The sequence below is a fragment of the Miscanthus floridulus genome, chromosome 17, assembly GCF_019320115.1.
Source record: "Miscanthus floridulus cultivar M001 chromosome 17, ASM1932011v1, whole genome shotgun sequence".
Classification (NCBI taxonomy): domain Eukaryota; kingdom Viridiplantae; phylum Streptophyta; class Magnoliopsida; order Poales; family Poaceae; genus Miscanthus; species Miscanthus floridulus.
Window position 1 is genome coordinate 23,124,994 of NC_089596.1, and position 22,835 is coordinate 23,147,828.

At 42.6% G+C, this 22,835-nt stretch overlaps 1 protein-coding gene across 2 annotated transcripts; it reads right to left on the reverse strand.

Annotated features, from left to right (window-relative positions):
• Positions 1 to 15,919: 15,919 nt before the first annotated feature.
• LOC136516700 (dihydrolipoyl dehydrogenase 1, chloroplastic-like) lies at positions 15,920 to 22,578 on the reverse strand. 2 transcript variants are annotated; one of them, XM_066510182.1, is made up of 15 exons: positions 22,074 to 22,578; positions 21,246 to 21,392; positions 20,531 to 20,665; positions 19,869 to 19,986; positions 19,004 to 19,128; positions 18,542 to 18,667; positions 18,362 to 18,442; positions 17,654 to 17,716; positions 17,487 to 17,561; positions 17,319 to 17,397; positions 17,132 to 17,232; positions 16,794 to 16,907; positions 16,575 to 16,688; positions 16,418 to 16,489; positions 15,920 to 16,286 (listed from the first exon to the last, which is right to left on the reverse strand). In XM_066510182.1, the coding sequence occupies exons 1-15, from the start codon at positions 22,362 to 22,364 to the stop codon at positions 16,185 to 16,187; spliced, it is 1,743 nt and encodes a 580-aa protein (XP_066366279.1). In that variant the 5' UTR covers positions 22,365 to 22,578; the 3' UTR covers positions 15,920 to 16,184. The 2 variants fall into 2 exon arrangements, with proteins under 2 accessions (XP_066366279.1, XP_066366280.1); XM_066510183.1 differs by having other exon boundaries at positions 15,920 to 16,323; positions 22,074 to 22,576.
• Between the last annotated feature and the right edge of the window lie 257 nt (positions 22,579 to 22,835).

The following is a 22,835-nucleotide window of genomic DNA, read 5'->3' on the forward strand; positions in this document are numbered from 1 at the left end:
ATCGAAATTGGTCAAAAAAATATAAAAGCAATTGATGAGACAGTGCCCCCGACTACTAAAATAGAGTTACAATCTTTGCTTGGTAAGATTAATTTTATCAGGAGGTTTATTTCAAATTTATCAGAAAAGGTTCTACCGTTTTCTCCCTTGCTGAAGTTGAAAAATGATCAAGAATTTAAATAGGGTGACGTGCAACAAAAGACATTTGAGGAGATAAAAGAATATATGAAATGTCCATCCGTGCTGGTCCCTCCTTAGCAAGGTAAGCCTTTTAAGTTGTACGTGTCGGCCAATGATCAAATGATTGGATCGGCCTTAATGCAAGAGTTTAAAGGAAAAGAACGAGTTGTTTTCTATCTAAGCAGAAGGCTTTTGGATCCAGAAACTAGATATTCTCCTATTAAAAAGTTGTGCTTGTGCTTATATTTCTCTTGCACTAAGTTGCGACATTACTTGTTATCGGCTGAGTGTACAGTTGTTTCCAAGGCTGATGTGATCAAGCACATGTTATTAATGCCGATATTAAATGGGAGAATGGGGAAATGGATTTTTGCATTGTCAGAATTTGACTTGAGGTACGAATCGGCTAAAGCAATCAAAGGGAAAGTAATGGCTGATTTCGTCACTTAGCATCATAAACCGAGTATTGGCTATGTAGAGCTGATACCTTGGACGCTATTCTTTGATGGATCATCGTGCAAGCAAGGTGGTGGCATTGGTATTGTTATTGTTTCACCTCGGGGGGCAAGTTTTGAGTTTGCTTTTCCAACTAAAACAATGACTACCAACAATCAAGCAGAATATGAAGCTATTCTTAAGGGACTTCAACTTCTTCAGGAAGTAAAGGCCGAGTTAATTGAAGTATTTGGAGATTCATAGTTAATTATTAATCAGTTGATCAGCCTATATGAATGTAAAGATGATATTCTAAGGGGATACTATGATGAATGCCAGAGGTTACTCAAGGAGTTTTCTCATATTTCTCTTCAGCGTATTCCGAGAGCACAGAATCAAGAGGCTAATCGATTAGCTCAAAGTGCGTCAGGTTATCGAGTGTTTCAAGAGATCTTAAGTAGTGAAACCATGACTAATGATTGAAGAGTGGAAATAGCCGATTACCTTAATAATCCATCACAGAAGGTTACCAGTAAGCTAAGGTATAAATCGGCTAAGTATGTTTTGCTAAATGATCAGCTGTATTACAAGACAGTCGATGGGGTGTTGTTTAAATGCTTAAATCAAGAAGAAGCTAAAGTGTTGATGGGTGAAGTACATGAAGGGATGTGTGGAGCTCATCAATCGGCTTATAAGATTATATGGATCATCCGTAGGGCTAGATATTTTTGGCCAACAATACTAGAAGATTGTTTTGAATATTATAAGGGATGTTAGGATTGTCAACGTTTTGGTAATATTCAGAAATCGCCGGCATTGGCTATGAATTCAATAATCAAACCATGGCCGTTTCAAGGTTGTGGAATTGATTTAGTTGGCTAGATTTTTCCGCCTTCAAGTAAAGGATATAAGTTTATATTGGTAGCAATAGATTACTTCACTAAGTGGGTTGAGGCAATTCCTTTGAAGACGGTAACCTCAAAAAACATGGTTGATTTTGTCAAGGAGCATATTGTGTATCATTTTAGGATTCCTTAAACCATCACTACTAATCAGGGGACAATGTTCACATCAGAAAAGTTTAGAGATTTTGCTACCAGTATGGAAATTAAGTTATTAAATTCTTCTCCTTACTATGCTCAGGCTAATGGCCAGGCAGAGGCGTCCAATCAAATTATGATTCAGCTGATCAAGAAAAAGATCGAAGAACAGCCAAGGAAGTGGTATTCAATGCTTAATGAGGCATTATGGGCATATAGGATGGCCTGTCATGGATCGATTAAAGCATCACCTTATGAACTTGTGTATGGTCATAACGCAGTCCTTCCTTGGGAGATTCAAATTGGATCAAGGCGTGTCACATTACAAAATGATTTGTCAGCCAAAGTTTACAAAAATCTTATGATGGATGACTTAGAAGACTTAAGTTGCCATCGGTTGCGTGCTCTTGAGAATATCGAAGCCAATAAGCTAAGGATTGTGAAGTATTACAATAAGAAGGTCAGGAGCAAACAATTTTCTGAAGAAGACTTGGTCTGGAAGGTGAAATTACCGATCGGGTCAAGAGATAGCAAGTTCGGCAAGTGGTCTCCTAATTGGGAAGGACCTTATCGGATTAAACATTGTGTGCCTGGCAATGCTTATATTTTGGAAACACTAGGAGGAGAAGAGGAGTTTGACAGAGCAATCAATGGAAAGTATCTAAAGAAATATTATCCTAGCATTTGGATTAATACTCGATAGCCGATTTGTTCAGTCATCGGCTCTAATAGTCGGTACTAGAAGGGTATCGCCTCTAGTTCAAAAATGGACCCAAAGGGGTAAAAGCCGATATGATATGTATCGCCTATAGATAAAAAACAAACACAGAGATGATCATGATTTATACAAAAATGTTGCAGGAAGTTCACTAAGACGTGGATTTCATTCATTGATCAGTTACAAGCTAATCAAACACCCTGTTTACAACATCTTGAAGTCCTCGATCAGGTCCTCATGCGTGCTAGAGTCATCACCCATCAGAAAGCCTAGCTCCATGGTGTGGAGATCATGCCCGGTCTGGACCTGCGCCGCTTCTAGTGCCATCGCCGCGACGTGATGAACGTCGTGGAGGGCAATCTCCCTAATGTGCGTCAGGACGTCCTACAGGCGGTTGTTGAGGAAAGGGCCCTAGGAATTGACAGCCACCATTGCCACGTTTGCCGCCAGTTGGAGGTTCTCCAACTGCACCATCAAGGCTAGAAAATTACGGAAACAAAGGAGCTATCAAGACAAAGACAGTGGAAATTGAAATGAAGGTTTTCTTGGAGTTCCTCTTACCTGCCACCATGGAGTTAGACTCAGCCAACCACGCCCGAGCAGCATTGGTTTCTTCCTCGGTGGTGAGGAGGGTGACTTGAGAAGCCTAGAGGTGGCTCTTAAGCTGACCGTTCTCCTGAGTTGCCTCAGAATAACGGTCCTTGGCCGCCCTCCACTCCTAGAGGAAACGCCGGGCGTCATCGCCGTTGTAGGAGTCAGAGGAGTCCGATGATGAGTCCAGCACGGCAGTAGCAGATGCGGTGGTAGAAGGCCTGCTGGTCCTGAGAGGAAGTGGCCAGAGGTTGTCATTGATGAGCCTACAGATGCATTAGTAGATGATTCTCACTATGGATGGGAGCGTTCAGTCTTACCTCATGCGGAGGAGTCGCTGGATGATCGGGACTTCTTCCTCTGGGAGATCTTCCACTACATGCTTGTCGCGGTGATCTTCTCCTACCATGGATGCTATCCTAGATCATGGAAGAAGAAGGGAAATTGCTATGGGGTTTGCAAAGGCGGAAAAGTACAGAGAGCGGAGCCGATTGCAGGTGTAGATGTGCTTGAAGCCAGAGCCCTTAGCCGGTGTTTATAGCCATGGAGATGGGATGCTCGATATCTCGAAATGTGCAAAGGCAAGCCTAATTAATGGAAGAGGGGGTGCCGTTATGCCAGTACCAAGGGAAAATGCGGTGATTAATGACCGGGGAGGAATTTGAAGAGTTCTTACCATGAGAGCCGTTTTAGATTTAATCAAGTCAGATCGAATCACAAGTCAAAATCAGCTAATCCGAAACGGCTATTCTACTGAGCCTCGAGGAGACACACAACAGGCCAAATAACTACTTACAAATTGGTACATGGGACATGAGTATAGGGCAAAAGAGGAGTCACTTAAAATGAAGAAATTGGTTGCTAGCTTCTCCTATTACAAACTAAGGGCCGGAGAACACTTTGTTCACTATGTCTTTGGCCTGGGAAGCGAGGGCTACGGAGTTGGTGGTATTGAAGAAGTCCCTGACCAGACGCTCATGGTCCTTAGGGTGTTCGGTGGCTGGGAAACCATGGGGAAGAAGTCAAAGCTTGTGTCTAGAGCGAGCTTGCGCAACAGCCAATGCCATGGCAGCACCATGACGAACACCATGAAGGGCAACCTCTCTGAGGTGGTTTGGGACGTCGTACAGGCGAACCACCGGCATGGCACCCCTGGTGTTGATGAATCCTACCGCATACTCTGCAGCTGATCGAAGGCTTTCCAACTGGGCCGATAGGTCTGGAAAGACTCAAGGAAGGAATAATCAAGATCTCAAAGATAGCACTAAAAGAAACAGAGGATTGTGGTAGATATCTCACCCATAATTCTGGCTTCGGCCTCAGCCAGCCTTGCTTGAGTGGAGTTGGCCCCACATTTCGAGATGATGAGAGCACCATGCGACGCATTCAGATGAAAGTTCGTCTGCCCAAGATCACGGGTTGTATTCTCCTGGTGATAGAGACATTGGTGTGGTGGCACAGACTCATCGAGGGCCTCTTTAGCAGGCCTCTTGCCGCTTTCCATATCTTCAAGCCTATTAGAAAGCAAATCACACCAAGGGCACAGAAGGTTTGGGACAAAGCAAGTTGTTTTTTTGATCCACAACCATGGCTCATATATATAGCCTAGGAGATGAGAAGATAGACTTCGTTAGGGGTATGAAATTGAAGTCAGTTATGGAAACGGATCAACACTTCGGAAATTCAGGGAACGATTCACAACAGATTCAGACTCATTGCTTCTCATAAATTATAGATACCGTGGGATTGATACAAAAGTTTACATCAACCGACGATCAGCCCACTAAGGCTTCCTTGGCTTGAAGGGAGTCTGGATCCCCACAAGCCAAAGGTCATCATGGACCAAGTCATATCGGCCCGCTGATAGAAGTAGCATCAGGGGAGAGAAAAGGCCGCCTACTAAAAAGATGCCCATACACCCAACTGATTTCTCGGCATGAGCACTTAATAGAGTGAACAAGGGGAAGTTGTCCACACATTTGAACCCTTGCGAACACTAGAATAGCTCTATGATCATGGTGAGAAAACTCAGGTAATGTCACAAGAATTCTTCTAACCACAGCAGCTGATCCTCTTGCTCAACAAGGCATTGAAATGAGTGACACAATCGCCCTATGCACAAGAATTCTTCTAACCACTCAAGACCCTCATAGTAAGGAATTAGACCATGGAGGGTCTAGCAGAGCCAAGGGAACTCGAAGAAGCAAGTAGAAGGGAAACATAACTGAGTCATTGGGTGGCTCTCACTAGGGTTGGATAAGCATTTATAGTCGATCTGGAAGATTGAATCCAAGCGCCCGTGAAGCAATAGTGCTCTCATGAAGATTTAAAGTATGGGCTCATAAGCAGACAAGAACAATTGGTAAAAGTGACAGATAGTAGGGCCTAGGTCAAGGTTCTCTACCCGTGACCATGGACCCATCGAGGGTACAAGCGTGGTAATTTTGGGATAAAATTACTTTTATCCCAAAATTAGGGGGCATGTGTTTACACCAAAATTTGGGAAAGAGAACATGGGAACTCGGAGGTCCTAAGATTGTATCATCAAGGAATCGATTAGAAGTTAATTAATATCAGCTAGTTTTGATGCAGTATCAGAATCAGCTATTTTATGGATGACGTCAGCAGACAACATCAACGGACTACGTACGGATGATGTCAGCGAGAAAAACATGTTGAACTCTACAGAAAGGGAAAGATTAGGGTCCAAGTTATCTTAAGTTAGGGATGTAATGAGTCGTGCTTGAGTAGGATTCATGTTTAGGTTCCGAGTATAAATATTGAACCCCGACTATTGTAAAAGGAGAACCAATCAATCAATACCAATAACTTTTTTTTGGCTTTATGCCAACCTTAGGAGTAGGAGTACTGTAGATCTTGGCGAGTTCTTCAACAAGCAGGGCTGCATCGATCCGGTCGATCTCCGGCTTGTCTGTAAGTACCGTCATGGCTTATACTTCCGTTTGTTAGGCTACATCGGTCCGGCCGATCTCTTACGGGCTCTAGTATAAGCTAGTTATTGACTCTTATCTAGTTCAGGTATGGCTGCATCGGTTAAGTTCGACCTCCACTGCTTGAATTAGATTAAGGTCAAGTTATCGGCTCTACCTAAGGGTGGCATCCTTCGGGTAGATTTATTAAGTTACCAGTTTTGCTGATGTTCTTGTTGTCATACGTTTTCAGCAATATCAACCTACCAGATCGAGATTAATCTAGATCGGCCTCACATCCTTTTAGTACATCATTTATTTTGCTATATCGTGTTAATTTTCACTTCAAATGATGGATTATGTTTTATCGGCTGTTCTACTTTGATCTTGATCGTGCATAGTATGCGGTCAAGGCATGACTGATCTTAAAAAGGTTTATTAGCTAGTTGAATCTGGTCTATAGCTCGCTATTATGGCTATAACGATTTGGTCGATTCCCACCGGTAGCACTTTAGATCGAAGTATGCTAGCTGGTAGATTTGTTTTCAACTAGACATGACCTTGGCTGTTTGCTATGCCTACATTGGCTAAATAGCCGATCGCCCATACTTTAATGCTTACAGTGTGTCTTCATGATTCCATTAAATATGAATAGATCTATTTATTTTAAAGGTTTGATTTATTATCTTTATCATGGCTACCATCGATCTGGTCGAACCCCACTGTTAAAGATAACAGGTTAGGTCTGATGAGTTTATAGATCTGTCCATATTGAATAGTCGATTGTTCACATGATGTAATCCCTTTTCTACCTGAATTAGCTGTTTTAGCCGATTCGCCTGTGCTTTCACAGATATGGCACGCTTTCATGAGCCTGTCGAAGTATGGTCGGTTCTATGGACTTTCTGGTTCTACACTATCATCATCATCATAGCTGTATCGATCCGGTCGAACCTAACTGTTGGCGGTGATAGATTAGATCTAGATGGTTCGTAGGTCTGTCTATATCAAACAGTCGATTGTTCGTGTGGCATATCCCTTTTCACTGGATTCATTGCCTCTACACCACATATCGATCAAAGCCAGTGATGTATCTTTGACGCATACATGCTAATAGCTCAAGGGAAAGGATCATTAAAACTAGGTGTATCGTATTCGGTACTATAAAATCAATCATGACCCATGTGCTTTACTGCCTTAAACAGCCGATTTTTTCTTGTATCGGCTATTTTAGTTGATTTTCCCATCTGGCTGCTCCCGAAGCAGCACACTTGGAACTGTCTGGGCAAAACCGGCATGTTCCACCCTAAATTACTGATAAACTTTCTCTCCTTGTCAAATATAGGTCAAATTGATTGGCACGCCCTTGGGAATTCGTAGGATCGACTGCTCCTGCGTTGAAGCCAGGTAGATCTCCAGATCGTTCCAGCTTGCTACGTGTCCACCCGACGCAGCTAACCATGTTTTCATGCCGACACTATCAAGAAAGCACTAGCAAGAATTGCCATCAACAACAAGCCCTCTATCTTCGACGCTCCATCGACATGCCTCATGGCAAAGCCTACCAAGGTAAAATATGATGTGAGTGATGATGATGAATGTGAAAGTGATGCTTATAGGAGTGATGATGATGATGAGGAGGACACCAAGGAGGAGCTCATGGACATGTGTGAGCAAGTGCACACTTGCTTTGAGATGAAGAGAAAGGAGTGCAAAGAATTGCACAAGAAAGCCAAATTTCTTGAGCAATCTCTTGATGAGCTCAATGCCACTCATGAGAGGCAATTAGAAGCCCATGAGAAGCTTGGCAAAGCTCACTCTAAGCTCGAAAAGGCCCACTCCTCTCTCATTGAGCAAGTTAAGAAGGAGGAAGCCAAGAAGGAGCAAGTGATTGTGTCTTGTGATGTGGGACTAACATGTGATATTATTGATGAATCTTTTTATAAGCCTATTGTTGTTGCTCCCACTAACCCTTCTTGTAGCACTTCTACTTCAACTTCATCCTTGAGTGATGGTTTCACTTGTGATGCCTCACTAATGGTGGAAAATGAGACCCTCAAGAAGGAGGTGAATGAGCTCACTCGTGCCTTAGGCAATGCCTATGGTGGAGATGCTCGCTTGCTAAAGTGCTTGTATAGTCAAAGGTTTTCTCTCAACAAGGAGGAATTAGGCTATACCCCTAAGAAAGGCAAGGCGGCCTTTATCACTCCCAAAGTTAGCTTTGTGAAGGGCAATAGTCGGTTTTGCAATAGATGCAAGCAAGTTGGGCATATAGAGCAATATTGCACGACTAATAAGAACAAGCAACCTAATGTATCCTCAATTAGATTTAATTCTTGTTACATGCTTGTTAAGGGTGCCAATGGTGTGAAGGCTAAGTTCATTGGTACACCAATTATGGGCCCAAAGAAGAAGGCCATTTGGGTACCAAAGACCTTGGTAACTAACCTTCAAGGACCCAAGCAAGTTTGGGTACCTAAAAAGAATTGATCTTCTTTTGTAGGTCAATTGTAAAGCTAGAGGAAGGCATTGGGTGCTTGATAGTGGGTGCACACAATACATGATCGGTGATCCAAGAATGTTAAATTCAATTAATGAAAATAAGAGCAATGGGATTGATAGTATCACATTTGGTGATAATGGCAAAGGCAAGGTCAAAGGGCTTGGTAAGATTACAATATCTAATGACTTAAGCATTTCCAATGTGCTACTAGTAGAGAGCTTGAACTTCAACCTATTATCGGTAGCTCAATTGTGTGATCTTGGTTTCAAGTGCATATTTGGTGTGGATGATATAGAGATCATAAGTGTAGATGGCTCTAACTTGATATTCAAAGGATTTAGATATGAGAATCTATACTTGGTTGGTTTCAAGGCTAGAGAAGCTCAATTGTCAACATGTTTGCTCACTAAGTCTAGCATGGGTTGGTTATCGCATAGAAGGCTTGGTCATGTTGGAATAAAATAATTGAACAAGTTATTCAAGCATGACTTAGTTAGAGGCTTGAAAGATGTCACATTTGAGAAGGATAAACTATGTAGTGCATGTCAAGCCAGAAAGCAAATTGGTAACACACATCCTAAGAAGAGCATGATGAGCACATCTAAGGCATTTGAGTTAGTGCACATAGACTTGTTTGGACCAACCACATACACTAGCATTGGTGGAAACAAATATGGATTTGTGATTGTGGATGATTTCACTAGATACACATGGATGTTCTTTCTTGTTGACAAGAGTGATGTGTTTGCAACCTTCAAGATATTCATCAAGAGAATTCATAATGAGTTTGGAACAACCATCATGAAAGTGAGAAGTGACAATGGAAGTGAGTTCAAGAACACAAGAGTGGATGATTTGTGTGATGATTTTGAAAGTAGGCATCAATTTTTGGCCAAGTATACTCCACAATCAAATGGCCTAGTTGAAAGAAAGAATAGAACTTTGATTGACATGGCAAGATCAATGTTGAGTGAGTACAATGTGAATCATTATTTTTGGGCTAAAGCAATCAACACGACTTGCTATTATAGCAACCGACTCTATTGTCACCCCATGATGGAGAAGTCACCTTATGAGCTATTGAATGGAAGAAAGGCCAACATAGCATATTTTTGGGTTTTTGGTTGTAAATGCTACATATTGAAGAAAGGCACTAGATTGAGCAAGTTTGAAAAGAAATATGATGAAGGTTTCTTGCTTGGTTACTCCACTACTAGCAAGGCATATAGAGTTTGGAATTTGGCTAGTGGTACTCTTGAGGAGGTTCATGATGTGGAATTTGATGAAACAAATGGTTCCCAAGAGGAATATGAGAATCTAGATGATGTGAGAGGCACTCAATTAGTCAATGCAATGAAGAACATGGACATAGGTGATATAAGACTTAGAGAGGTGATTGATGTTGAAGATGATAAGAATCAAGTGCTCTCTAACTCAAATGAACAAGCTAGTGGTTCTCAAGATCAAAGTCAAGCAAGTGCTAGTGTTGACAAAGTGCAAGATCAACTATAAGTGGCTAGTTCATCATCTCAACCAAATGATCAATCAAATGCAAGCAATCAAGTGCAAGTGCTCCAACCAACAAATGTCGCAAGAGATCATCCTTTGGACTCTATAATTGGTGATATTTCTAGAGGTGTACAAACAAGATCTAAATTGGCATCATTCTATGAACATTTCTTATTTGTGTCATCCATTGAACCTAAGAAGATAGATGAAGCTTTGAAGGATGTTGATTGGGTCAATACTATGCATGAAGAGCTAAACAACTTCAAGAGAAATCAAGTATGGGAGTTAGTTGAGAGGCCTATGGATCATGATATAATTGGAACTAAGTGGGTCTTCCAGAACAAGCAAGATCAAGATAGGATAGTAATAAGGAACAAAGCAAGATTAGTGGCTCAAGGTTACACTCAAGTTGAAGGTCTTGACTTTGGAGAAATATATGCCCCGGTTGCTAGATTGGAAGCAATTAGAATCTTGCTAGCCTATGCTTGTGCCCACAACATCAAACTCTATCAAATGTATGTCAAGAGTGCATTTCTAAATGGTTACATAAATGAAGAAGTATATGTTGAGCAACCTCCTGGTTTTGAAGATGAAAAGAAACCCAACCATGTTTACAAGTTGACAAAAGCTTTGTATGGATTGAAACAAGCACCAAGAGCATGGTATGAGAGATTGAGGGATTTCCTACTCTCTAAGGGATTCAAGATGGGAAAGATTGATACCACTCTCTTCACCAAGAAGCTTGGAAATGACTTGTTTGTATTGCAAATCTATATTGATGATATCATATTTGGGTCAACAAATCAAGATTTTTGTGAGGAGTTTGGCAAGATGATGCCAAGTGAGTTTGAGATGTCCATGATTGGAGAGTTAAGTTACTTCCTTGATCTTCAAATCAAGCAATTGAAGAATGGTACATTTGTGAGTCAATGCAAGTACATCAAAGACATGCTCAAGAAGTTTGGTATGAGTGATAGCAAAGCCATTAGCACACCAATGGGGACAAATGGCAATTTGGATAGTGATGCAAGTGGCAATATGGTGGATCAAAAATTGTATCGATCTATGATTGGAAGCCTACTCTATGTGACCACATTAAGGCCGGATGTCATGTTTAGTGTATGCATGTGTGCAAGATTTCAAGCCTCACCAAGAGAAAGTCATTTGAAGGCTACAAAGAGAATATTGAGGTACTTGAGATATACACAAAATGTTGGTTTGTGGTATCCCAAAAGAGCAAAGTTTGAGCTAGTTGGTTACTCCAACTCGGATTATGCGGGATGCAAGGTTGAAAGGAAGAGCACCTCGGGCACATATCAATTGTTGGGAAGATCACTTGTTTCATGGTCATCAAAGAAGCAAAATAGTGTTGCATTATCAACTGCTAAAGCCGAATACATATCCACCGGTAGTTGTTGTGCACAAATACTTTGGATGAAGGCCACTTTGAGTGACTTTGGAATCAAGTTCAAGAGAGTGCCATTGCTATGTGATAATGAGAGTGCAATCAAGTTAACCAACAATCCGGTTCAACATGCAAGAACAAAGCACATTGATGTCCACCATCATTTCATAAGAGATCACCAACAAAAAGGGGACATTTGCGTTGAGAGTAAAGCCACCGAAGATCAACTTACCGATATATTCACCAAGCCATTAGATGAGAAAATGTTTTGCAAGCTAAGGAATGAGTTGAACATATTGGATTTCTCAAATATGTGTTGATGCACCCCCCCCCCCATTATATGACATGCCTCTCCTTCGAGCAAAGCAAGGTAAAGTTGATTGACATGTCATTCATCCATTGCTAAGGATTTGTTTAGTGCATCTAGTCATTCCTATCATGTCCTAGGCTCATTCATGAAAATCAAATGAATTTGATGCTTGTATGGTACCACTATTGCTTGTATGCTTGAAATGATCTAGTGGTAGCATATGACATGTTTGTGGGCTTGTAAACCTAGTGCTTAATCTAGAAAATGAGCTATAAGTGTTTAACTCAACATGGTACAAGATAACCCTTATTTGGAGGTGTGAAGAAGCTTGTCCTTGGATCAAACCGAGTTAAATATCTTTTGCAAGTGATCTAGATTGAACCAAATTTGGGAAAATGATGCTCACTCCATTGATTAACATTGATAATCTCAACATATCTACATTTTAACCTTTGTAGTCATTGATGACAAAGGGGGAGAAATAGTGTACAAAGATAGTGAAAAAACAACAAAAGGTGGAGAGAAACAAAGATTAAGTGATTGGGGGAGAATTTGACATAGGGGGAGAGATATGACAAAGGAAGAAGATCAATTAAAATTAAAATTTTGAGCACACAAGTAGGGGGAGCAAGCTCATAAACTTGGTGGATGCATTTGAATGTGCATTTCATATGTTTGTTTGCATGGCACAAGTTTTAAACTTCAATATCCATGCTTGTGTGGTGTATGCTAGTTATAGGCTTGAATGATGAAATGAAAAACTAGCATGCATAGGTTAAGTAACTAGACTTATGTTCATTTTATAGAAACTAGACCCTTGCTTCTAATGTTGATCTCATGGGGTATTCTAGTTTTTGTGTATGTCTAGTTACTAATGGTGCTAAGGATGGTATATTGGTGCACTCCGATTGGTATCACGCTTCAAAGGTCCATCTTTTATACCTTAGCATCATTTGGTAGACATTGTCTCCTATATTTCCTATCTAAGCATATGTGTAAGCTACAATCCAAACTCTTAGCACATATGTAAGGGGAGCAATTGCTACCATATGGGATTCATGAAACTTGTCCGTATCCTTTTACACATGGTAAATATGCTTGGGCAAGCAACATGGATTCAATTAAATTTCAATTCATATCTTTGTGTAAGGGTTGTCATCAATTACCAAAAATGGGGAGATTGAAAGCTCTTATTTGGTTTTGGTGAATTGATGAAACCCTAAGTGCTAACCTAGTTTAACAAAGTGATTATGAGATAGGTGGCACACTCCAAGTGGTGAAGCAAATGAAGATCGTGACATGATGATGGTGATGTCATGGTGATGATAAAATGTTTGGACTTGGAAAAGAAGAAAGAAAAACAAAAAGCTCAAGACAAAGGTGAAATTGATAGGAGCTTTTCAGTTGAGTGATCGAGACACTTAGCGAGTGTGATCACATTTAGGATCAATAGCCATACTATTAAGAGGGGTGAAACTCGTATCGAAATGCGGTTATCAAAGTGCCACTAGATGCTCTAACTCATTGCATATGCATTTAGGATCTAGTGGAAAGCTAACACCCTTGAAAATGCTTGTGAAAATATGCTAACACACGTGCACAAGGTGATACACTTGGTGGTTGGCACATTTGAGCAAGGGTGGAGAAGTTGGTGAAATGAAGGAGGTGATAGTCACTGAGAAACAATGACCGGACGCTGGTCACGTAGTGACCGGACTCTGACCCTGCGTTCGGTCAGTGGCGCGCAGTGAAGGCCGCCCTCGGTCCCTTGATCGAACGCTGAAGAGAAAGAGGGACCGGACAGGCAGGGAGTGCGTTCGGTCACCTAGTGACATACGCTGACACAAGCAACAGAGAAAGGATGTGTTAACCGAACGTTGGCCTGGGTCCGGTCACGAGCCACCGGACGCGTTCGGTCGCGAATGGAACCTTACTGGAAACAACCGGACGCCAGTGATGGTGCGTCGGGTCACTTTGAGCAGCGCATCCGATCACAACTTAAGTGTACTAATGACCATTGAGATCGAGCGATTAGCATTTGAAGCAGGGGACACATGGCGAAAATCTGAGGACCGGACGCTGGGGTCCTGTGTCCGGTCAATACGACCGGCGCGTCCGGTCGCCCCGATTTTTTCAGGGAACAAGAAGCCAATGACTCTATTCATGGGGGCTCTCTATTTAAGCCCCATGGCTAGCTCTAGCTCACTCTCTTGGCCATTTGCATTGATATAGCAACCTTGTGAGCTTAGCCAAAGCCCTCCCACTCATCTCCATCATTGATTCATCATCTTTGTGAGATTGGAAGAGAATCCAAGTGCATTGCTTGAGTGATTGCATCTAGAGGCACTTGGTGTTCGTGTTTCGCTGTGGGATTCACTTGTTACTTTTGGTGGTTGTCGCCACCTAGATGGCTTGGAGCAGCGAGGATCATCGAGCGGAGGTCGGTGATTGTCTCTAGCTCCGATCGCGGTGATTATGAGGGGTCTTGTGCATTCCCAGCGGAGCGCCAAAAGGTAACTCTAGTGGATTGCTCGTGTCATTGAGTTACCTCACTTGTGGGTAGGTTCTTGCGGTGTCCAATTGTGTGGACGAGGCTCGTGCAACACCTCTTAGCCGCTGAACCACCAAGTGTTGGTCGACACAACGGGGACTAGCGTGCCGGCAAGCACGTGAACCTCAGGAGAAAAATTGGTTGTCTCTTGCCCGTTGGTATTCTCCCAGTGATTAATTTAGTAATCATCTTGTAATTGGTTCACTCCTGTATACGGCGGTATAATCACCTTACTTACTCATTTACATACCCGCAAACTAGTTGTAGTAAGCTCTTTAGTGTATCTAGAATTGAGAGCTTGCTCTGTAGCTTAAGTTTATCTAGTGGAGCTCTTTAGTGTAGCAAGTGTGAGAACTCTTAGTGAGTAGTGACTTAGTAAATTGTGTGTCTAGTGATTATAGTAATTAGAATTGTTGGATAGGTGGCTTGCAACCCTTGTAGAGCTAGAGCAAGTTTGATATTCGCTATTTGTCATATTAATCAAATTGCTCTAGTTGGTTTGTAGATTTTTAATAGGCTATTCACCCCCCCCCTCTAGCCATATTAGGACCTTTCACCTGGGTCGGCCCAGCAGGTCTGGCCCATCTGGCCATCTATACCTTCCGCCCAATATGCCTGCTCCTCCGATGCTCCCCTCATGGCTTCTCCATCTAAACAGGACGTCGATTCTCCATTCCGGTGTTGTTGCTCGTGCTCTCCCTAGCCTCGCTTTCCTTCTTGTTCCTAGTCCTCTCCCTCCTCCGCCTTGGCTCCACGACGCCACCGCCGCCTCCCGCTCTCGCCATCCCTCCTCTTTCCTCGCCGTCGACGGAGGAGAAGCAGCATCAGTAGCAAGCTCCCGAGGTCGCACGCCCACCGCCTCCCCTTCTCCAGCACACCACAGGGGCGCCTTGCCATGGGGACCGTGCTCGCTCGTCCTATCGTCGGGAGCGGCGCAACCGCTCGTCGGGGCTATGCCCAGCCACCCACCCACCAGGATCCCCCTCCCCCGCTCGACTCCGCGGCATCGAGCTTCGAGCCGGTGTCGAGCTCTGCGTCGACGAGCCTCCATTTATTCAAGCAGCAAGTAGATGTTGTATTTCAAAGCGCACGTTGCAAGTGTATGTTTCAATTATTTTAGATGATTGAGAGGTATGTTGCAAGTATTTCATATGAATATTGCAAAACTAGCCGGCCAGGTCCACGCCTCGGCCACGTTCCCTGCCATCTCGTGCAGCGCGCACCAGAAGCCGTACCAGGATGTGTTGCAGAGGTCGCGCGCCAGCTTCAGCTGCCGCTCGGCGTCGTCAGGGCTCATCTTCGCCGCCGCTGTCGCCCTCTCCACCCACCCGCGTTCCTCGCGGCGGCCCAGCCAGCGCGACTGCTGCACGGCGCTCAGGTGGTGCGACAAGTTGGTCAGCCTAGCCGAGCGCACCGGCACCCAAGAGTACTTTCTCGTCCTCTGCGGCGCTGCTGCTGCTGCCGCCGGCGCCGCCGGATCTCCTCCCTCCATGTAGTCGAAGTCGGCTCCAACAGATCGCGCGGAAAAAAGAAGAGCTTCTCGATCAATCGATTGATCGGATCTCGGGTCAATTGCACTCGATCCGCCTTTACATACACGTACGCCGCCACCCGAACGTATCAGTGTCGGATCTCCTGCCTAGTAATTCTGGTCCGGACCGGGCCCAAGGGGCTCGGGGCGAACGAGCCTCCGTGACCCGTGACCGTGAGTCAGATCAGACCAACGCGATGCCACAATAAATCCGAGTTTTGAATCATGGTACATGGATTATTTCAAACAAGCTGAGCTAGTATCGGCACTTGATCTTACAGGGCAACCAACAACAAATATGCAACAACGAAGCCAACAAAAACCCACCCCACCGGCAGAGGACCCTCTACATAATCTGGACCCCAAAAGAGAAACATTTGTGTGCTTGTATTTTCGACACTGATGAATAATTTCTTTCTTCAAATCTGTAACCTACAGATACTACCTACAACAACACCCTCCCCCTTTACCGTTGCCGATCTCATTTGGGGGAAGAAAACAGGGTCGTGAGGAAGCTGAGGACCTTCAGCAGCGGTTGGGGTGGCTGCCTTGGCTTGCTATCCCGCCCTTCTCTAGGCTGCAACTGGTTCATTTACAGAATGAGAAACACCGGAATTAACCTGTTGGAGACAGAGCGTCGCTTGCACTTGTTCAGATTATGGGGCCAAGAAATGTGATAGCCAAGAAATGAAGGCATCGATCAATGTATAATACCTTGGCTGCTTTGAAGAGTTCATCCAGGACCTCAGACAATGTGGGGTGTGCGTGAACAGCATACTTGATGTCCTGCACGGCACAAACAATTATGTACCGGTTCAAGATGAACTGCTAGCTATGTAGGAGTATATGACAGAATCCAAGCGACACTCACTTGCACACGAGTTCCTAGGGCGATGGCATTGGACGCCTCGTGGATGAGATCAGCAGCATGCAAACCCAAAATGTGAACCCCAAGAATTTCACCCGTGTCAGATCGGTAAATCAACTGCAGTGAGGAGCACATATTGTCAAATTCTGTTAGTGCAAAATTGCAAAAGCACATGTGTAAATTCTGGAGAAAACATGAACTTGAAGTAGCAAACAGAATGACCTTAGCAATCCCATCTCCTTCATTTTCTGCCAAGGCTTTAGTGTTAGCCTTAAAGCTAGTCTTCACAACATTTACCTCAAATCCTTCTTTGTCTGCCTTCTCTCTGGCTTGTGGCTGAGAAAGTTTCAAAAACAGTACGTTAAGCAAAAAAATAAGACGTTGCCTATTTTATATCCTTTCATAAGTACAATATTAATTGCAGTCAAATGAGCAAAATACGGCCATTAAGAAAATGGTGTCCAAATATGCAGTCAATAAATTCATGAACATTGATTAGAAGGGAGTGCATGAAAAGGACAGGTGACAGGTCTAACAACTTCAACAAGAAGATAACTTACCTCTGTCAGTCCAACCATACTAATCTCTGGATGAGTGAAACATGCGGCTGGGATGCTTAAATGATTTAGGATGTGATCCTTTCCAGAGATTTGTTCAACAACTACATTTGAGTAGGAATTCAACATCAGACAAGTACACCAATAAGCTTGCTCCAAGAAACCACAAGAAAACAGAATTCTCAAGTACCTGAAATTCCTTGTGCACTGGCAGCATGGGCAAGCATGAGTTTGCCATTGGCATCTCCAATGCAATATAAATTGGGTACCTATATCATATTATATGTGAATTATGCAGAAATCTTGAGGAGACACTTGTTCTAAAGAAAGAAGTCGCGCAATAAAAGTTGCAACATACCACATTGCCATCTGCATCCATGACTCGCATCCGTTCATCAACAGGCACAAAACCACGTTGTGTAACGACATTGATCTGAAGAAAAGGAAAATAAGCTTCAGCATTCTTATATTTTAAAATGTAGCATAAGATCTGGTAGCTACTAGGTTCAATTTCTAGATACTCACGTTTTCCAAGCCAAGCCCTTTGGTGAATGGCGCCCTTCCTGTGGCGATAAGAGCTGCGTCAACCTACAAATTTCCAACCTCCCCAGTGAGCCATTATGGTTAACTTATAAAGAATCTAATGGTAAATTGGAAAGCTAGCAGAAATGCTTTATATGCACTCCACTGAGATTTACAGTGCGCTTGGTCTTGCTTACCATATTGTTGCTTCTGATGACTATTTGCATTTGCAAGTGGACTTATGACTGAATATCTTAAATTTATATGGATTGACATTACTACATTCATGACAAACAATTTCATAATATATAAATGTGTTCTATATAGAATAATATATGTTCTATAGATGTTAGTCAAAGTGTCACCTTGAAGATTGTGTCAATGTCCTAAGAGACAAACATTTCTGTTCGAATGAAGTAGAATCATGACATATTATTGATATAAAACATTTCTACTACCTGATTTTGATTACAATGCTTGTAACAAGTAACTGTTACAGCATTCTGTGCTCAACCAACTATACATATGGCAGGTATAGGACCAATATGAAGCATTCACTCAGTAAAGTCATGCAGCTCTAGACAACGAGATAATAAAAGATTATGCGTGTTGCACTTGCACCGTTATACCATAACAAAGAGATGACTGGCAAAAGTAATCCACAAGAACAAAAGCAAGTTGCCAAAGATCGAAAGATATCAGAAATGTCACCTCAAGGGTTTCTTTGTGCTCCTTTGTCTTTGCATCAATAAGCTCGATGAGCACAGGTTTTCCGTCTTTTGCTGGAGTAATCTAGTGAAAAATCCATAGACCATTCAACATACACATTATTCAACCATGTCAAAAAAAAAAAGTCTGGAATACTTTGAGAAAGCTAGACCAAAGGTGAACCTTGCTTGCAAAAACACCAGTGTGATAGTCAATTTTCCGAGGATTGATAAGAACTCTCTGGGCTAATTTTGCAATTTCAGGATCAAATCCAGGCATCAGCTGGTCAAGAGCTTCAATGAAAGTAACCTGCCCAATTTTGAATTGAGTAAGTGACAATTAACTCACAACAACCATGTTCAACAGGCAACTGCAGATGATGTGTAAGGAGCATTCTAGAACTAGAATCCATCCAGCTTATCTGAATTATTTAGCATTTACTTAAGTTTAAAATGCTGGAATCATATTTTGCACGATAGCCAAACAATCAGTGGAGCTAAGATGAAAAATCAGAGAAAATAACAACAGATATTTAAAGAACACCAGAACACTGTGCAAGTTTCATAGTTTCTCTGGTGCTGTGGACAATGGTTCTTGGAGAAAGCAACCTAGCAAATAATTTCAAAGCAAGAGCTTCTAATGTACCTCACTTCCAAGAGCTGTGTATACATCACTGAATTCAAGTCCAATGTAACCACTTCCAACAATAGCTATCCAGTCTGGAACTGACTCAAGTTTCAGTGCATGATCACTGGTAAATACAGTTTTCCCTGCAAATAAACATCCGGCAGAATTTTGTGAGAACAGACAAAACAAGGAAAGTACACTAAAAATGACAACTAATACACCACATGTTACAATAAAGAACGCACCCAATGTTTATATCTCTAATGCGCTAAATTTCTAGGCTTGTTTGTGATGTGAAAAAAATTGTGCCAGCGACAACAGAATGACCACAAGGATCACATATCCAGTTTTTGCTCTCAAAATATGAGTGCAACACTGAAAAATCTCTAGAAGCAGGCATATAACCGTATGGATATTCAAGACATAACAAATGGCACCTTATGCTTTGCTTTTTGTCCCTGGTGATTCCAGATCCAACCTAAATCAATGTGGTGGGATTGGATTCTTGGTGCTACAACATTATAACATTTGGGTCTTTCTAACAATGATGAAAAGCAAAATAGCCAGAGTTGAATTAAACAAACAGACAAGCAAAACAGCATTGCATGTAACACTGAATTAGGAATGACTGCATCAATATGAACCACCAGAAAGTTTTGAAAAGCAGAGCAGTGCCGAAAGTCACAAGGTGCATTAAAAATGGCTATCACACTACAATTCACGGCCATATCTATATCCTCCTCATTATGGGTATTCAAGTTTAACAGAACTGAAATGAATAATTTTTTTATAATAAATCTCCAGCATGCACCATAAGTCCATAACTTTCCTAAATTATTGAGTTTTCAAAATTCAAAGAGAACTCAAACAGAGAAGTATTTACCATCAATCTCAATCCCTTTGGGAACAAAAGGAACTGAACCAGTGGCAATTATGATGTTCCTGGCAGTGATCTCTTTATCTTGGGAACCGGCTTTTCCATATCGTACCTTTTGCTTTCCCTGATCAGGACATCAGTGAAAACATGTTAGAACATGCACTTTGTATAACTACAGAGAGCTCATTTTTCACATTCATTCATGGATAAGATCTTGTTACACATTATCTCACTGGACATAATTAATGTCATAATCTTCACCAGAAATATTCAGTTTGTTTCATTTCTGGTTAGATCATGCAATTAACTTTTAACTGATCCATACCCAACTAGTCTTCAATCTGCTCATAGATTATAGATATGTGATTTTGCTTAAGTTTATGCATATTAAGAAAAAATCAACATAATTGAATTTTTTTTAAAAAAAGGTAGGGACAAACATAGTTATTAACAATTAAAAAACAGTATATACGGCACACAAACTAAATATTTAGCATTAATAATTCCTCCAAGTGTTGTCGAAGCTCAATAGTACACAGCAAAGTTTTAGATACAATTTACAAACACAAGCAACTCTGAATTATCAACCTCCAGCGAAAGAACCAGGATAAGATTCTCATGTACATAACTGTTTGTTCCACATCAATCAAGGACTATAGATAACTTACCACAATAGTGCAAACACCTGTCAATATATCCACTCCCAGAGCTTTCATTGAGTTAGTCAAGTTGCTACGGATTTTCAAGGCAAGATTGTTTGCATGATCAGCAACACCTTGCCTGTCATATCCAGGAGAGGAAACCTGTTACAAGGTAATATGCCTAACAATTCAGCAGCAATCAGGATAATAGATATAACATGTTCGAGTAAGAACTGCTAATGACCATAGGAAATGGCTGAGACCTTCACATGCCTCCTAAGAACAAGCAGAGTCCTTGTTTAAATTGTTGATTTTTTTGGAGTGAGGGGTGGGGGATGGGGGGAGACTTTAATAAAGAGTAACATGAGCATATAGTAACTAAAAGCCTTCCATCTATACGATTAATGCATGTGACTAATTCAAATTTAATTGTTAATTTTACACTTGTGGAGGTAAATATAACCAGGTTGTTCTTCCCTTGTCTATTACAGCTTTACTTCATCTATTGGGTTCCGACAAACACCAAGAAAGATTTGACTCTAAATGAAAAAATTGGAATGAACAAATTAAGTAGAATTCTACTAATTGCAATTAAAATGGATACAGTTAGGTGCTAGAATGGACAAAAGTACTCAGACAAGCTCCTAGCTGTAGCTTTTTGTCAATTTTGCACTATATATATGAGCCTATTTGAAACAGTAATTCAAGAACTGCTCTCGCCCAATTCATCTGATCACATTACCTGTAGACCCATAGACTTCATATGATGTTCATCATGAAGCTCCCGCATTCGACCACTGACAGCAAGGAGTGCTTTCGATGGGACACAACCTCTGTTTACACAAGTCCCACCCACAACATCCCCCTCAATTATGGCTGTTTTCAAACCCTGAACAAATTAGAGCAAAGTAAAACAAGATCAATATAGAAGCAGTACCAACTCTTAGAAATTTATTGGTATGGTTAATGTTTGGCATCATTCTTATTTGCTAGACTATCATAAGACATGTGGTAAAAATGGGAAAATACTGTTGTCTCTTGAAATTAACACGGACTACTTAGAAGATCAACCAACAACAGTCCAACAACAATGGTATGCAGAGCACCAAAACCTCCAAATTGAACAAGCACCCAAATTAGCAAACAAATTTGGAGACTAGGCATAGGTTGCAAATGGCTTACTCTGTGCGCTAGCACCATAACTAACAAGTAATTAACTGCTAGCAAGAAATTTTCCCGCCCAAATTACAGGTACACGCCTGGGACTTCCACCAACCTCGGCCTAGTGGCACCTCATCGCTCTAAAATCCTTATCAAATACACAAAGATCAACGATCATCCAATTCAAGCAAAATTTCCATTTCTAATGCCAAACTACCAATCAGGCATCACGTTTTATCGTCTCTGGTCAGTACTAACACATCTCATGGCAGACCAATTTCGCAGCTCCACTATACCAGGATTACTCGTTAACTTACGCTTACTAGCCATTCCACATCCTAACAGAGCACGACTCACTAAAACACCGTGCTGATGCTACACCGAGCACTTAATAAAAAAAAACGCGGACCTCTTCAACGGCGTGGAGTGCGGCGCCGTGACCCCCGACGCCCGCGCCGATGATGACGAGGTCGTAGTCGAAGCCGCCGCCGCTCCCCGCCACCGCGCCATTGGTCGCCGCCGCCCTCGCCACCGCCAGCCTCGCTGGCGACTGCGAGATCCGCAGCGAGGGGCACGCGAGGGCCTCGCCCCGGAGTCCGCAGACCCGGACCCCACCTGGCCGCCGCGCAGCCTCGGATCTGGCACCGCCGCGGGACGCGGTCGCCGAGGCGGAGACGGAGACGGCCGCGGTGGACTGCATAGCGACGAAATGCGACAGTAGGCTGGGGCTAGTGTGCGGTGAGTTGGGAGAGCGGGGCGTATATGTCGAAGAGGAGGAGGCGGGCGCGGGCGGAGGAGGCGAGGAGGGGTTTTATGCGACGGGGCGGAGGTTTCGAAGTTGGCAGAGGGCGGAGGAGGCCGAGGGAAGGAGAAGATGCTCCATTCCTATCTCTGCCTCCTCTCTTCTCAACGACTAAAACATTCATGAATATTCCGTGCATAGATGCGACATCAAAACCGCTAAAACATGTACGTTGGTTTCTACGACAATCTATCGTTCCATCGGTCCGCCTTCCCCTGTGATTCCCTGCCGCTCGCCCCGCGACCGTGACTTCCCCCTACGATCCCTGCCGCTCGCTGCGCAATCTCCGTCGGTCTGCCTTCCCCTGCACTCCTCACGCGGTGGCTCAAATCGCACACGCTCAAATCACGCATGTGATCCATGGACGGG